This window comes from Rosa chinensis, chromosome 5 (genome assembly GCF_002994745.2).
Source record: "Rosa chinensis cultivar Old Blush chromosome 5, RchiOBHm-V2, whole genome shotgun sequence".
Classification (NCBI taxonomy): Eukaryota; Viridiplantae; Streptophyta; class Magnoliopsida; order Rosales; family Rosaceae; genus Rosa; species Rosa chinensis.
The window spans coordinates 32,842,501-32,856,620 of NC_037092.1; the positions used below are offsets into that span (position 1 = coordinate 32,842,501).

The window sequence follows — 14,120 nt, forward strand, 5'->3', positions numbered from 1 at the left end:
TTTCTGAGGCATGTTGGCTGATATCCACGGCAAGGTAGGGGGGGGGGGCAACTACTTACTTATAGTTGGGATTGCTTTAGCAACTTTGCTTGTTGTCTTACCACGCTTTGCTGCTTTCGGCTTTTCTTGTGCCCATGGATTTCCTGCAAAAGCTGATCTCCTAGCTGCTATCAACCCATCTTTAAAGTGGCTCCCTACTCATTTCACCCACCACTCTCTGAACTGAGCCGAATTCTTGCTAGTTGCCACTCTTGTCTTCATGTCAAAGCTCATGTTGTACCGAAATGCCTTATTATTCTGCTCAATGTCGTCCTTGTTGGAGAAAATTGCTCGCAATGAACTATATCGGTTTGACGATTCTGGAACCGGAGCAGGTATACCTTGATAATATCCCAACTGACGACTGAAATATGATGGTGAATATAACTCCACTCCATACTTGAGTGTCTTACCAGACAAGGCACCCCAGAAGAGATCCCTCATACCTATTGCACTCTTCCAAGCTAAACACGCAGTCTCCCATTTCGTTTCGCTTTCTGAGGCATGTTGGCTGATATCCACGGCAAGGTAGGGTGGATACTTCCTGCTGAAACAAACGGCATACTGTTCTGCAGAAAATTCTAGACACTTGAACAAAATCTCAAAACACTCTTCTGCCGAATGAAAGAGTACATCAAGAGACGCCAATTGTTGTCCAAGAGTACTGTCTGCGGCCAATGCTAAACCTGGCTGTCTGAAAACAGGAAAATAAGTGTGAAGTCACAACTGAAAAATCCACAATGGCCCAGACCAATTTGGATTCAATCCTTCTGTCACACAATGGTGTAGATATCTGTACAGGTGGGCAAGCACAAATGGACCAAGAGCTAATGGTTGATCGCTCTCTTGCACTTCTTTACTTGCTAATGCTTCCGCCAGCTTGTAGTACTCCACATTCACTTTTCTCGAAGTTGTGCACACTAAGAACTTGCATATCTAAAAGGCAAGACACGCAGCATGCTCTACACGAGTCACTTCTATTGTCTCCTGTTGGCTTTCCTCTTTCTCTTCTAGGCTGTCGTCCCCACCGAGTGACTTACTCACCAAGCCGTTGTTAAACACCTCAATCCATGTATTAAAATTAGCAACGGATGGTCTGCCCTTACTTCGATCTCTTAGCTCGCAACCAAGATCAATGTCAAACTTTCTTTTTGCAAATACAATGTCCACCACTTGCCCATGTGGAGGCAAGCCTATAATGGCCGCTATATTAATCAAGGTCGGACTAAGTGCACCAAACTGAAGCTCCAGAGAGTTTGTTTGAGAACTCCAAAAACACATAACGGCAGCCAGCAAGGTGCGGTCACAAGAAATAGTAATGGTGGAAAGCTTGATGGCGTCATAGATCCCAAGTCGTTTCCATACGTCCCCAAATCGCTTCTTGACTCGTTCGACCCACGAAATCCAATTGGCCGTTTCACTAGGCCATTTTCCAGGTTTTGTGCCCCATGCTCCCCATGCTTTTCCTTCGCTGAAGTAACTAGAATCATCTACTTCATGCTTGCTCAAAACTTTCTCCACATCGGACGGTATATCACTATGGAAACTTGGGCCAAGTTGACGTGCCCCACCTTCATTCGGGACTCGTTGTGTTACCCTATTCATGAATGTTGCGGCATTCTTTTCAGTGGCTTGACTTAATGCTTCCGCAAATGCAAATGAGCGTCTGGTAATACTTTTCTGTTTGCCTTCGTCATTGTCTTCTCCAATCCCTTTTGAAGCCATTGCTTGGTTGTCCCACTCCTACAAGATATAGAGCATCCTGGTTAGCACATCATGTTTCTTGGTGTACAACAAGTTTCTAGTTATTCGGTGTTATTCGCCGAAAACCATGAAACTTGGGGGGGGGGGGGGGGGGAGGGGGCAGCAAAGGCATATTACATGCGTATGAGCCAAGACATTCTCTATATACATGCATATGAGCGAAGACATTCTAGATATAAAAAAAAATATGTTGGCAATATAATGGCAATGCCTCTGGGTAAATATTTATCGAGAAGTATGCATGCATCCATAATTGTGCATTCGGTGTTTAATATATAGTAAGTCAATCTTTGAATGACTTTATGATCCTGAAGCCATGCTTTTCAAATGCACAATTATAAGATCATTCTGGTCTTACCAAAATGAGAACATTAGCACAAATTCCACCTTGTTTGACTTTTCAAACCATTTATACAAGTGATGACAAAGGCAATTAAATTGTGAGTACACTTTGATAGTCTACTTCATTATGCATGAGAAGTCAATGAGCATTAATACATGTGTATATATAAGCAAATTGGAACATGCATGGAAGAGAGAGTGAAACTGCACATAAGCACAAAATGGGTTGATGAACCCATAATTCAAACAATGGCATTAAACTAAATCTGGACAAAGTTGGTCAAAGGGTACAATGGTTGGCATTAAGCATAAGTTCATCTAGTCATGATAATTATGAATTAATTGATGACTGGCGGGCCTTTGAAAAACAAGGTCGAAAGTGTTGTTTGGTCAATTGCATCAAACTAAAGCTGAGGACTTGAAAGAAGTGCAGCATATATAATTGCAACATATAATTGGATATTGATTAGAAATATTGCACTGAGGTAATGGTGAGCAGAGAATGAGCGGTTATGGGTCAATGAAGGCTTAATTACAATATGAACGTGTTTATTTAGTTCATTGATATGTGGTTCAGATTTCTGGGAAATTGAGAAACAGGTGCAGAACGGCATAATTAATTACATAACTAGCTAGCCCAAAATATGAACCTGCATTTCGAAACCAAAAAAAATACCTGCAGTTCAAGGATAATACCCTGTCATCGTATAACTCTGATAGAGTGGGATTTGCTCAAAATCAAGAGATACCCAACCATGTTTTCCATTCTGGAACAATGGGAGAGGTGATTACACAAAGCCAAATTCGAAATACACGTAGGGAAATTCATCAGATTCGTCACATCTGATTTTTCTAGTTTACAAACTCAAATGCAAAATTCAAAATATGTAGTACCTTTCGTGGTCGTGAGGATCCACTCGACTTCATACCCAGATCACCATTAAGTGAAGGTATTGATGAATTTGAGGATATAGGAGCTGTAAGATTCAATTACAAGCTTTGACAGAGGGCAGCTCGTGTTTTTCTAGAAATGGGAGAGTTCTCTTTTGTGGTCATAATAGAAGATGAAGAGATAAATGATATAAAAGGGAAAAGTGAAAATCACAAGTGGATCGACCCATGATGAAATTGGTGCCAGCCAACCCGAAAAAGAAAAGATGTTAAAAAAAAGGGAGTATTTGGCTGCCAAGCTTTTGTCTTTGCGTTGGCTAACTATTTTTTCAGTTGGCTGACCAACTTTTCATGTGTTGGCTAACTTTCTTTGAGTTGGCTAATTTGCATTTCTTCATGCCGTTGGCCAACTTAAAATTTGAACTCCCTTGTTGGCTTACTCTCCCTCACTTGAGCTCATTGGCCAATTTAAGACTTTTCATGTGTTAGCTTACCTAAAATAGCTTTGTTGGCTTCCTTGAGATTTTTCACGTGTTGGCCACCAAGAGCTATAAATTGGCTTTCTTGTGATATATTTTCATTTGTTGGCTAAACCTTGACATTGTTCACTCGTTGGCTTCCATGAGCCACTACTCATTTGTTGGCCAATTCTAGTCCTATTAATCGGCTAAACTCAAGTAAGTTATTTGTTGGCTTTCGTTAGCTGATTTGCCTATTCATTCTTCTGTTGCCCGATTTGAACATTAATATTCGTTGGCTTCCATGCGTTCATTGATTTGTTGGCCACTATGAGATATATTCACGTGTTGTCTTACTCAGCCTTGTTCATTGGTTTACTCATGAACAATTCACTTATCTACTCGAACGTCATTTGATCAAGTTGCCCAATTACTTACTAGAGCGTGAATATAGAAGCCAACTTATCAACTTGGATTTTGGTCACTAAATTTGGTTTGCTAAATTATTGAGTAAGGGCTTAATACTCAAGTTGATGTCCTGACACCTCATTCGACGAAGTAAACATAGCCTAGCCATCAGGGAGGTAATGAGGAACATATATACATGAGTTTTTCAGAAGTCGATTAGGGGGGCAAGTTGACTCAAATTTCTCAACCACTCGGCGACATTCGCTGATGCTTCAGAAACTTGGGGGAGGGCGGGGGGCAATGTTTGTGCCCCACATTTACATGTTCACTCGGACGTAGCTAATGTGCATGGTTATTGAATGACTTCTAATTACAATGAGCCACTCTACAAGTAATTTGGGCTGGTAGCCAGAAATGGTGGTCGATGAATAATTGGACACTTTGGTTGGTCCAAGTTGAGTCAGATAAAAGCTAGACTTTTAGTTATCGGCCGGACTTTTTACTAATCAATTCGAAAAAGAGATTTATTATCTAAAAGCCCATCGGCCGATTGTTCAAGTCATTCTAGTCAGTTTCCAACTCGAACTCAACTTGAAAGATAATAGCTAATCGACAAAGTAAGCTGATAAACGATAAAGATGAGGTGGGATCTAGTATTTCAGTCGAATTGAAGTTCGTTAGCCGATAAGGAGAGTTTAATCCAAGATAGTTTACTTCAAGATTAGTTCCAGCCGTTGATAATGGACACCAGAGCCGATCCAGATAGAGTCTAGCGTCAAGTCAGCCGACGATAAGTATTGGAGCCAAAGCAAGATAGAGTCACTAAGCCAAGAAGAGGCCGAATTCCACTCAACTTCAAAGGGCCAAGAGATCAGTTCAAGTCGTAGAGCAGCCAATATAAATAGAAGCATCGACAGAAGACAACACACACACAACTCCAGAAACTCAAGCCATCAAGCTTTTCTTGTTTTCGTCTTACCTTTTTCTTAGGTAGAATTTCCATTTGTCCATTAATTAGTTTGCTCTACTAGTTACAATTTCAGTTACTTTACTTTCCTTGTAGCCTAGTATCGATTTTGAATTGTGTTCTTTGTTTTCTTTCAAACAATAGTTAATAATTTTCAGCCATTCCATATTTCAGTTTTATTACTCCTTATTGTCTTTATGCTTTACTTGTTTATTTACTGTTCGTAGTTGCATGGTAGCTATTAATCTTGAAGATTTCATTCGTTACGAGTTCACTTTTACTGTTACTTGTTATTACTTGGATCCAATTGACTTAAGCCCTCTGACCAGACAGTTCATATTTACTCATACTCTCACGACCACACCTAACTCACTCGACCTTCAGCCACCAAGTCCTTAATCTAGAGGCAACGAACTATTAGCCGAGAATAAGTTCCTTCCTCGGCTAACAATTGCTTGATAAGTCAGATCTACATCCACTACACCTACAATTGCACACTTGGCCTTCTGGCCGTGTGCTGGCACGCTCCACAATCTATTCATCGAGAAGGACATTTGTTCCTTGATCCCTCGGCTGTATAGGCTGAGATGATTTTCAGAGGCAACAAAAAGAAGGGTTAAAGAATAGGAACCTGAATATTTACAGCAAGAAAGAAAGGACATCTCCATCTATATTTACAATTAAACTGAACAAAAAAAAAAAAAAAAAAAAAACTCTCTCTCTCATATTCAATATTTAAATTGAAATTTGTAGTATAATCTAGAAATGTAAGATTGAAATTCGAAGACAAATAGGGTTTACATTGGAGGAGAAGGTTTTCTCAAAGTTGAAGACTACATACTATTCGTGGAGGTAAGAAGAGACTCTTTTTTTTTTCCCTTTTTTTGTATCCTTATTAGTAATTCAATATGAGTTGGCCATAACTTCAAAAACAAAGAGGTCCAAATGCCAATTTTGGAGATATGAATAGAACATTCGTTTCTTAATTATTATTCAAAAGGTATTAGAGAAAAGTGCATTACAAATGATGTCAATATCTTGAAAATAACATGAGTTTATTGATATGTGTACATGCACTTTATTGAAATGTTGTTCAAATTTTGAACTTACATTTGAGACATTCATTATGATTTTGGTGTATGGTTTAAACACTAGAATACACTTTTTTTTTTTTTTTTTTTTAGGAAGGGCCAAAACAACTGCCCTTAAGCCTTAGTCATTAATGAAACCATAGAATACATGGGGGAACATACAGCTAAACCCAAAATTACAATAAGCATTAAGAGAATCACCCGAGATAATAACAGGCGTCTCAATTAAGAATATGTATTCTAAAAAGCACCAATTAGCGAAGAGTGCATTTTTGGCTACTCTATTTGCTTTACAAAGGTTGTGACATACCAGAAAGTAAATGCTTACTCGAAGCCATAATATACTAATAAGAGCAGTTTTCCCATATGTTGCCACCAAAAAATGAATCCGGCAACACTTAGTTTCATCCTGTCACTAGGAGGTTACGACCATTTGACAAAGCAAGGGGCTCACTGGGTGTGCAGTCTGGGACAGAGCCCAGGTCGCCCAACCCCCAAATAGGAGAGACTTATTGCCTGCATAATGCTAACAAAGCAACATAAATAAAAGATAAATAAGATTGGGCCTAAGGCAGAAGGTCAGACCCAATTAATTAATAAAAACAATAAAAAGCCCTTGCCCTCGTCCTCCGCCTATGGGGAGATCGGAAAAGCACCACTGCTTGCTGAACTCTCTCTATAGGCGTTTCCAAGCTTTGGATTCGTCCCCAAGACCACTATCCCACGCCAGAAGACTCGCAGAACAAGGTTGCCTGTTTGACGACGACGTCCCAAGGACGCACCGTCGGACGGGGCATTGAAAGTAGACAGCTTTGCTCTAGGTTTTCTGCTCCGACTTTCTTGGAGCTCTTAATATGTCTAGAATACACATTATATGACTGAGTAGATTAATTTTATTCCACCCACGCACCTTCCTATGAGTATCTATCAAATTGAATTACTCAATGGATTGAGCTTCAAGAAATGGAAGAGTGACGTAGAACTCAACCTAGCCATACTAGACTTTGACCATGCGTTAAAAGAGAGGAACCGCCTCCAGAATTGATTGCAAATGCAAGTAAGGAGGTCAGAGGACAAATTTGTGCAATGACATAAGCACAACAGAATGACAAGTCCTGTTTGCGATTTCGTTTTGCAACTGGTTCAGAACATCGATCCTAGTATAAGCTACGACATGGGTACTAGGTTGCCTTCTTTAAACTTCGGGGTTCTTAGTAGTGAGGGTGAGGTCTATGCAAAGGCTCGAAGGTTGCTATTTCAAGTGCTGCAGCCTATAGGGCTGCCCATGGTTTGGGATAGTTCAGGCTAGCGTTCAAATCGTCTATGTAGCACATGTTTGGTCTACATCTTTAGGCCAACCACCCCATCAAGAGAAGAAATAAAATTAAAATGAAACCAAACCACCCCAGTTTGTTTGGTTTGAGTGGTCAGCGAATTTTCGGATCCAAAATGGTACATTTGGTAAAGAGGGTGAAAATTCATAGTTATTAAAAGAAAATAATGCTAATTTTATGAAATAATAGGTACACAATTGACCAATCTAGCCAAATCGAAAGTGGCAAAGTCACACATAAGCCGTTATCACAGTGATGTTTATTGGTGGTGGTTAGTTTTTTTTAAATGATTGGTGGTTAGTTTAGTGTGTTCAGATTGCTTATGTTTACTTCTTGTAATGTTGAGTTTACACGACCTCGTCTGAATTGGTTTGGACATGAATTCTTTTCGCGGAAATACTTCGGTACTTCTAGATTGTTAGTGATACTTAATGTGTGACATCTCTATAATGTCAGCTAACCAACAGGCCACAGCTCACTAATTAGGCTCCATTTAAACAGAAAAATTCAAGAGCCTATGTTCGTCCAAGCTTGACTGTATCCTCCCAAAAAAGAAAAGCAATCTTTAAACTGGTAGGAGACAGGTCTGGACATGATGAATTTGATGAAATTGTTAAATCAAAAACGACATTCCAGAATACGTGTATTTTTTTTATTTTTTTATTTTGGGTCTGAATTCTACAATACGTGTAAATGTAAAGCATACAATCTGAAATAAAAATTGCTCTAACAAAAATGAATTTAGTTCCCCCAGCGGCAGAGCCACCTCATATTGCTCTGCTCATCACAGGTTCTTAATGGTTCTGCAGAGAAACAATGGCAGGCTCTTTTGCCTAACCAGACCATTTCTCCATCCGTTTCAATGAATGATCATAACTATTTTAGCTCAAAAACCAATCCACCGGCCTCTATAATTGCATGGTTTTCGACATAGCAGACCGAGTTCTGGTACTGATTTATTTCCATTTATTCTTTCCATCAGACGCAACAGGAACTCGGAAATTGAAAGCTCTTTACGAAGTAGGGGAAATAGAAGATCACATGTGTAAAAAGAATGTCAGTCATAACTTCCCCATGACCCCTTAAAGATGAGGCTAGGGGGATTGGATTCATGGACCAGCCAAAGCAAAACCAACCATCCCACACCTAAAAAGCACTCGAGTTGCTTCACCAAAACTATCACCATCCTCTTTCGCTTGCCATTCAAAACATGAAAAGAAAATAACAACTTACTTTAAGAGCATAGAACAAAAATAACCCAAATCACCATGTTTCATCAGTGCAAATAATATATCAAACTAAATAGAAGATTGGATGCCCCAGTCTTAATCCAAGTAGGGCAAATTACAAGTAAATGATATAACCCAAGTGGTTAAAGAGGTGCAGGTGAGTTAAATTTTTAACTACAAGCACATGAATACAGTGATAATATCACCACCTACTCTACAAGTTCAGTTCACTTTAGATAGAATATAAGGTAAAGAAACCTTGTGAGTGACCAAAGCTTAAGACCAAATGTCCCAAAGACAAAGCAATTTCCCCACCAAGACTGGACGGAAAACCACTTCTCTTCAGCCTCAAGCCGCCAACTCCCTTCGAGCAGACCAGAAGATGTATAAAACCAGAGCCATTGCCACAAGAGATGCTGCAAAAATGGCGGCATATGCTCCTGCTGAAGTAGGCACCAAAGGCACAGTTGGATCCCTCATAATGAGAGAAATCGAGTACTTCAACCAGCTCGAATTAAGCAGTGAATGTAGCTCACATAAGCCTCAGCCCCCAATTACAAGTATTGTTTCCTCAAGTAGTCATTTGAGACCCACTTTTGACTCAGTGGTAAAAACACAAAAGAAGAAAAAGAGAGGCACCGGGCTCCTACCAAGCATATGTTCTATGGTGGACGTTGCAGACAACAATCGGCCAATTGGAATTTCTGTATACAGTTACAGGAATCTAAGATCTGATGTGAAGAAATTACCAGGTTAGACAACACTCTCAGAGAGCTTTGAGAAGCTCAGCTTCTTGAGCCGATTCGTTACAGGGCCAGCCCACGCTCTACCCGAGCCCCCACATTTGATGTCCACAACTTCAACGATATTAGGTCCTTTCTTGTTAGCTTTCTGCCTAATAGGAGTTTTATCCATACCAATATTATGAGAGTCAAGCATCGGAATTTGACTAGTAGTTTTCAGATGAGTTTTCAGTTTCTGGGGAATGTCAGGGTGTCTCTGATTCATGTGGTTGCTGCTTCCACTGCTGCTGGCTTCGTCAGATGACTTCCTTGGTAGCTTTTTTGGAGTAGGAACACCACATGGAACAGAAACAGGAGCTGTTTGATGTTTAATTCGGGAAGAAGCTATAGGCATCGGAGGTTCAACCTTGATGGAGTCTAGTTCTCTTGTCATTAGGGAACTGACTGTCCCGGTGGCCCCTACCCTGATGGATCCTCCACCACCCTTTATAGCTTCAAGCTTCTGAACCATCTTCGTCTAGTCTCAATCGAAGGTCCAAGCAGGCAGACAACTCGGAGCAGGGGGTTTCTTAGTGACTAGAATCTTGTTGAAAGAGATGTTACAACCAACTCAAGAGCCTTTCCTGCAACAGCATCAGCCAATGCTTTAGGATGTGAATGGTGTGTGTCAACAATTATGTAGCTTAAGATTCAGATTGTAAGTAAGTTTAGATATACTTATGAACAGAGTTACAAACAGAAATCTACAGATATTTTAGAGCTTCTAAGCCTGAGTGGATAAGGCGGGGTACTGTGTGGTGTATAATCAGATCAACCTAATTATCAATTATCTAGTAGTTCCAAAACGAAAAGCACTGCATAAAAGGGAAAAGGTATATTTTAGGCATTATTTCATCTGACAAAGCAGGAAATCATGATCATTTTAGCATTAACCCAAGTTGGTTAAGTGGCAGATTCGGCAAAACCTCTTTCAACCTCCTTATATCAAACACAGAAGCCAACAAACTAACACTTACTCTTATATAGTTCTACAAATGCATAAATCCAAAATTTCCCAGATGACCCAACTCTTTTTCTTTTTTGGTTTCTGTTGCATCAAGCTCAAACCCAGATGAAAACAGCATAGCTATGGAAATCAGTGAGGCAAACAGAAAACCTTGAATGACCCAGAAATAAATATCATCACTGTAGTCCTTAACTAGCATCACCCACATGACTTTAAGATCCATCAACCCCCAACAATTCATTAACAGCAAACTTTAAGGCAAAAATAGTAAAATCTCACATATTGCCTAAAATAAAGCGAGTATTAAAGATCCCCACCAGCAATAACTTGACTACTGTTAGTGATGATCAAACATTAAGATCCAGAATGAAGCAAAACAAGAGATCGTAATCAGATCATATAAGAAGTTGTAGATTAAAAACGTACCAACAAAGAATCAATGCGAGATTATTACTGAGACCCAAGAAACTGAAACGTCTGGATACAATGGCCGCTTTCCGGACACACATATCCAAATCTCACTTCACCGCAACTTTTCTGTTCTTATTCGAAGGGTGTTGGACAGTCAACGCAAATCCCAACAGGCTATGTCTAACACAAATGATTAAATTATAAGAAAACCAATAATAGTAATAGTAATCACCAGAAAAAGAAAAAGGAGAAAAGGACAATAATGCTGACCAGTATTGCGACTTTTGCCCACGAATTAGGGACGGCAATAGGCCGAGATGAGGATCACAATATCATTTCCATTCTCGAAATCATTCTCCACTCTCTTTTCCGTCTTAATTTTCAATAAAAATATATTTGGGATTCCCCGTTTCTATTCCCACTGGAGACTAAAAGCAACTCCAACAAATTTCCTATATTTTGATTTTTCTCTACTTTAGGGAAAAATAAGCCTATTTTGCTCCAACAGATTCCCTATAACTATCTCTATTTTAGGGAAAGTGGGGAGAGAGAAAACCAAATTCCCTATATTTACAGCAAACTCCAAAATTTTAAAGAAGAATATGGAGATTTTATAGATTACTGTAAACTAGGGAATCTGTTGGAGTTAGAGAAGAAAAATAGGCTAAAGGTTTGACTTTTGCTTCTATATAATACAAAAATTATAGAGAAGCTGTTGGAGTTACTCTAAGCCTCCAAACTCGCCTCAAATCCTCAATAACAATTTAATAAATAAAATAAATTTGTTCTCATATTGTCTTTTTTAAAATGAAAATCTACAACAAATAAAATTAAAATATGATTAAATTCATAAATCATAATTCAGTGAGTGCAAAAGTCAAAACACCATTAAAATAAAAATGTAATCATTAAAGTAAAGTAGTAAATGTATATATTTGTGATTTATATTATATAAATTAAATACATGTATATATTATTGGGGCGGGTTTGGGGATGGGGATCACAATACCGTCTCTCCCAATCTCCAATCTTAGATAGCGGAGATTAGAGATCCCCAACCTCATTCCCCATTTGTCCCCCAATTCTCCCCCCATTAGGGGCGGGTATCCAATGGAGCTTCACCCCGCTGGGGATTTTTGTCATCCCACTACCACTAATGATAAAAATAATAGCAAATGATTTGTGTCAATATAGGAAAAAATTAACTACCTTGTGTGGTAAAGTTCCCGAACTGCCTAGTATGGAATCCGCATGTCTAGAGTTTGAGTCTCAACTCCCACTAGTTTGTGACCAGCAGGTTTGAGGGTCTTCGGGTTCGTGCGCCTGCAGTGGGGGATAAGTCTAGTTTTGTTGGGATACCCTCGTGAACCTCGATTTAAATATTATTTGGATGAGTGTGTTATTAACTCGCTAACGTAACCGAAGTGACTTGCTACCTCACTCTAAATAAAAAAATAAAATATAAAAAAGACATGACAAAATTAAATTTTATATTGTACTAGTGAGCCTCCTTAATAAAGCATAAATTCTAACACAAAATATCATTGTTGTAAGTAAAATAGTCTCTTTATATTTACTGTAGTTTTTTTAAATAATTTTTTTTAATCGAAAATGTCATCTTTTATGAAGAAGAAAGATCACACTTTAAACGCTCTGACACTAAATGCAGTGTCTCCACCGCTATGCACAACGACGCCCTCCACAGCGCTGCTGAATCATGATGAGCGTTCAAACTTTATGCATTGAGAAACAGCTTGAGACCCTTATAGCATCTCCAACCGTGAAACTTATTTTCTTCAGCTAAATTGTATAAAAGTTAAATATAGCTAGCAAATTTTAACTTCAGACCAAAAAAAAAAAAGCTAGCAAATTTTAACTTTTGCTCTAGCAGTGAAGTTAAGCGAAAAAAAAAATGAACTTGGAAGTGTTTAATTTTTTGTTATTTTCTCTCTCCTCTCTAGTTCCTCTCTAGCTAAGTTTAGCTAGAAATGAGAGAGAAAATAACAAAAAGTTAAATTTGACTTTCGTATAAGTATTATGTTGGAGGGGTAAATTATATTAAAATTAGTCAAATTTTTAACTTTTTGCTAAAATAGCTAGTTTGTTGGAGATGTCTTTAGGGTTAGGGTTGGGTTCGATAACTGCCTAGGGAAGGCGCAGAGAGACGAATCATCGGGTGTTACCTTTCTTTGGATGAACGAAGTGCCAGTGCATATGCGGCATTATTCAGCTCGACATGTTGATGTTACGATTGGTGTGCGGGGTTCTTCGGATGAATGGAAGTTGACTGGAATTCATGGCTATGCTAGGATGTGGATCGTAGTGGCAAATGGGCATTGATGCAGCGGATGATAGGAGAATATGCGCTGCTATGACTGCTCGTCGGTGACTTTAATGAGATTTTGGAGCTGTCTGAAGAATCTAGTGGTGGTTTTTGACAAATTGCTCATATGCTAGCTTTCAGGGCGCCATGGTAGACAGTGCATTTTTGGATATGGGTTTTTAGGGAGTCCATTTACTTGGGTTGATCACCAAACCAAGGAATGACTTGACAGGAATCTCTGGAACGACAGACTACAGAATAAAATAAAAAATAGAGAAAAAAATAGAGAGAAAGAGCTGAAAGAAGAAGAGGTAAAAATAAAATAAAAAAATAGAAAAAAAAATTAAATTGAAAAAGAGTAAGTGAGAGTATAATAGACATTTTAGCATGGAAGGGATGTCACGCCAGTGATTTAACAGAGATTTTAACAGAGAGTTATGACCTATTGCGTGAGATTTGAGAGTCTGAGGAGTATTTGGTTAAAATAAGAAAGTGATGGACTGAAATATCAAGACACAAGAAGTATAGGAAATAAACAGTATTTAGTCCTTAAACTTATATCGTTCAGACTATGAGACTATAAAACATGTTATTGGCGGAAGAGCCTAGGTTGTTGACTACTAGAGGGTCAGAGGTCTCCTCATGCTTTTCTTACTTTTGTAATAAATTATTATTTTGAGTTTTTGACCATTTACCCTAATTCCAGGGACTTTTTTCCCCTTATACCACCCACTTATTTTTTTCTCACTTTTACCCTAATTCTAAAGACTCTAATAAGGTCTTCCCTAATACGTAATTAAGTTTTTTTTTTTTTTTTTTTTTCTGAGACTATTTTACCCTCACCCTTTGTTACAGAGAGAGAGAAACTATAAGAGACTTCGCCGGATTCCAGTCATCAGTCTCCTAATACCGGCCGTTGACCGGACTTATCTGAAAACCTAGCCGGAGATCGTTGGAGATCTCATAGGTCTCTGGAGAGGTTTATTCCCCCGCCTCCCCCCCCCCCCCCCCCCCAAAGGTTTATGAAACCTCGCCAAAGGTCCCCAAAGAGGTCATCGGAGATCTCATAGGGTGCTGAAGAGGTTTATTGCCCCCCTAATAAACCTTTATTAAC

The 14,120-nt window shown here is 39.0% G+C and overlaps 1 protein-coding gene and 1 long non-coding RNA gene across 2 annotated transcripts in view; both read right to left on the bottom strand.

Annotated features, from left to right (window-relative positions):
• LOC112201890 overlaps positions 1–3,216 on the bottom strand; it is a 6,942-nt gene extending 3,726 nt beyond the window's left edge. Inside the window, exons 1-3 of the long non-coding RNA XR_002936943.2 lie at positions 3,040–3,216; positions 2,822–2,912; positions 1–1,782 (exon numbers count right to left, since the gene is read on the bottom strand). The exon at positions 1–1,782 is cut by the window's left edge and continues 3,144 nt beyond it. This is a non-coding gene — a long non-coding RNA (uncharacterized LOC112201890). The remainder of the gene's footprint in view (positions 1,783–2,821; positions 2,913–3,039) is intronic.
• Positions 3,217–8,548: 5,332 nt separating this feature from the next.
• LOC112166853 lies at positions 8,549–10,863 on the bottom strand. The gene is made up of 2 exons (XM_024303773.2): positions 10,699–10,863; positions 8,549–9,889 (listed from the first exon to the last, which is right to left on the bottom strand). Exon 2 carries the CDS (start codon positions 9,775–9,777, stop codon positions 9,277–9,279), a length of 501 nt encoding a protein of 166 aa, XP_024159541.1. The 5' UTR covers positions 9,778–9,889; positions 10,699–10,863; the 3' UTR covers positions 8,549–9,276.
• Positions 10,864–14,120: the final 3,257 nt, after the last annotated feature.